Source organism: Morone saxatilis, unplaced genomic scaffold, assembly GCF_004916995.1.
Source record: "Morone saxatilis isolate NCDOM2014 unplaced genomic scaffold, NCSU_SB_2.0 Contig11, whole genome shotgun sequence".
Classification (NCBI taxonomy): domain Eukaryota; kingdom Metazoa; phylum Chordata; class Actinopteri; family Moronidae; genus Morone; species Morone saxatilis.
In genome coordinates this window covers 305,076-307,724 of record NW_023339663.1, presented here as the reverse complement: position 1 = coordinate 307,724, position 2,649 = coordinate 305,076, and the positions used below count along the sequence as shown (strand labels likewise).

Genomic DNA, 2,649 nt, shown 5'->3' with positions numbered 1-2,649 from the left:
TTCAGACATTTTTCCGTTCTCTTGAGATCACGAGTTCGTTACTTCGTTATGTCGAGATAACGAGTTAATTGAATTTGTTATCTTGAGAAAACAACAGACTGTTTTCTGTCTGTCTGTCTGTTCCCGAGAGCCTCTCCCTGCTGATAATTGAGTGATTATTGAGAACGCTCTGATTGATCAATGTCATTAACAGTTAGCAGGCGGTTGGCTCGTTCAGTGCTCGTCAGTTAAGGCTCCAGCGTGAAACACTGAGGACCTTCTGCTGTCAGACATGGAGTATAACAGTGGAGTGAAGATTTACCGACCGGTTTGAGGTGATCGGTACGTGGACCCCTGGATGGATCTAAATGTAGAGTCCTGAATCTGTTGACTGAAGCTTTGCTGCTCACAGCATCTCCAGGTTGTGTAAATGGTGCTTTTATTTTGGTAAGTCCATTGTGCATTATTTGCAATATGTCTGAATTCACGACCGTTTAAAGCTTCCGTGCGTTTGTGGAAAGAGCGGGAAAACTGGCCGATGCCTCATTTTAATTCTTGAGAAACACTGATTGTTATTTTAATGGTCGCCATAGAAACTCTGTGTCCCCTGTGATGATGTAATCAGACCGTGAGCTCACGTTCTGACCTGAAATTTGAATTCTTTTAACTTTCTGAACGAATCAGTTTCTAAATACTACAATACCCATGAGCCTCAGCTGCTGTTGCTATGGAGAGGAAGACAACCTCCCCATCACCTGTCTAACCCCCTGCCAACCTGTCTAACACAACCTACCTGTCTGACCACCTGATTGTAAGAATTCTTTTAATGGTTCCAGCTTCGTACAGAACGACGAGCCCAACTCTTGATCTTCTCCCATCATGCCTCGGGTGTCGTTCGCCCCTCCCTCGCTGTGCGTCACCTTCCTCCTTCTGCTGGCCCGCCTCCTCCCCTCCCTCCCCCCCACCGTCCGAGACGTGGACGTCCCCCCGTTGTTTCGGGAGCGGTTCATCCTGTCTGGGTACCGCCCCGTGGGCCTCTCGTGGCGCTCGTACGTCCTCAGCCTCTTCCAGATCCACAACGAGACCCTGAACGTGTGGAGCCACCTGCTGGCCGCCGTCTGCGTGGTGACGAGGTTCCTGGCGTTCACCGTCCTGCAGGGAGGGGTACTGGACTCTGACAGTCCCGTTTCATCTCCTGGTGTCTGAAAGCTTTGTGTCTGACCTCCCGCTGTCTGACCTTTGACCTCCGCAGGGGCTCCTGGGTGTTCGGCTGCAGGGTCCTGAGGGTCAGGGGTTTTCTGTGGACGTCTCCTCGCTGCCTCTGGTCCTCTACGTTGTCTCTGCCATCACATACCTGAGCTGCAGGTGAACCATGAGATCAGCGTCTGACAGCACCCAGTGTATTAAATACTGTATAGAAATATATTTATTATTATTGATTAGATATTGATTGATGCTGTAACTGATGACCTCAGCTGCATGTTGCAGTGCTGCGGCCCACCTGCTGCAGTCCCACTCGGAGGAGGCGCATTACTCGCTGTTCTTCCTGGACTACGTGGGCGTGGCCGTCTACCAGTACGGCTGCGCTCTGGCTCTGTGCCTGTACAGCTCCGACGCCGCCTGGACACAAAGCATGCTGGGACAGGTCTGTTGTTGCGTGTTACGTCCGTCCTCAGCGAACGATGCGTTCAGATGCGCTGATGATGTCGTTTCTGGCAGATCTTCCTCCCGGCCGCCGCCCTCCTCGCCTGGTTCTCCTGCGCCGCCTCCTGTTACGCCAAGCTTCGTTTCCGGAGGCCGTACCCGCTGCACAGGAAGCTCTGCCAGGTGGTGCCGATGGGCGTGGCCTACCTGCTGGACATCAGCCCCATCGCCCACCGTCTGTCCACCTGCAGCTGGACCGGCAACCCCGCACTGCCGCTGCACTTCCTGCAGGTCTAAAATACACAATACAGACAGAGAATATATAAGAAAAGTGATCTCTGATCAATATTCAGGAAATAATCAATCAGCACTTGTGCTAAGCTAATCAATGTTGAAAAGACAACAACATTTTGAAGATAACTAAAAGATAAGAGACATATTTATAGTCCCATCGCTAACTAATTATCTGTGGTAATCTTTTCAACATAGATTAGCTTAGCATATAGCATAAGGATTTTGATGGTTAAAATATAAAACATTCTCACAGCTTTCGTTTGCTAATTTTATATTATTTATATTAGCTAACTAATTGTTATCGAACTGTAACAGCTGATGTAGATTAGCGTTAGCTGCTAACTGTTTATTATTGGAGTGGTTTTAATGTTTATATTGTTGATTGTTGAATTCCTCCACCAGGTGGTGCTGTTTCTGCTGTCGGCCTTCTTCTTCTCCTGTCCCATACCTGAGCGCTTCTCCCCGGGCAGCTTCGACCTCTTTGGCCACGCCCACCAGCTCTTCCACGTCCTGCTGTCCTTCTGCACGCTCGCCCAGCAGGAGGCGCTGTTCCAGGACTTCCTGTGGCGGCGGCCGGCGCTGGTCAGGGAGTTCGGAGAGGAGCGCCTCCTGCTGGCCTGCGCCTCCTTCCCCTGCCTGACGCTCTGCTGCACGATGACGGCACTCGCCATGAGGAGGCGGGCTCGAGCTCAGCTGCTCAAAGAGCAAACATAGAAGAAGAAGAAGAAGAAG

At 50.8% G+C, this 2,649-nt stretch overlaps 1 protein-coding gene across 1 annotated transcript; it reads left to right on the top strand.

Annotated features, from left to right (window-relative positions):
* Nucleotides 1–858: 858 nt before the first annotated feature.
* LOC118320834 (membrane progestin receptor beta-like) lies at nucleotides 859–2,641 on the top strand. Its single transcript, XM_035651950.1, has 5 exons — nucleotides 859–1,128; nucleotides 1,256–1,344; nucleotides 1,468–1,609; nucleotides 1,687–1,914; nucleotides 2,320–2,641. The coding sequence occupies exons 1-5, from the start codon at nucleotides 859–861 to the stop codon at nucleotides 2,629–2,631; spliced, it is 1,041 nt and encodes a 346-aa protein (XP_035507843.1). The 3' UTR covers nucleotides 2,632–2,641.
* The last annotated feature ends 8 nt before the right edge of the window (nucleotides 2,642–2,649 follow it).

Excerpts from the sequence above, each read along its gene's own strand:
- LOC118320834 (XM_035651950.1), top strand. The coding sequence starts at position 859 with ATGCCTCGGGTGTCGTTCGCCCCTCCCTCGCTGTGCGTCACCTTCCTC. Across the intron at positions 1,129-1,255 it reads CGAGGTTCCTGGCGTTCACC|GGTCCTGAGGGTCAGGGGTT; the intron begins GTCCTGCAGGGA and ends GTTCGGCTGCAG. Across the intron at positions 1,915-2,319 it reads TGCCGCTGCACTTCCTGCAG|GTGGTGCTGTTTCTGCTGTC; the intron begins GTCTAAAATACA and ends TTCCTCCACCAG.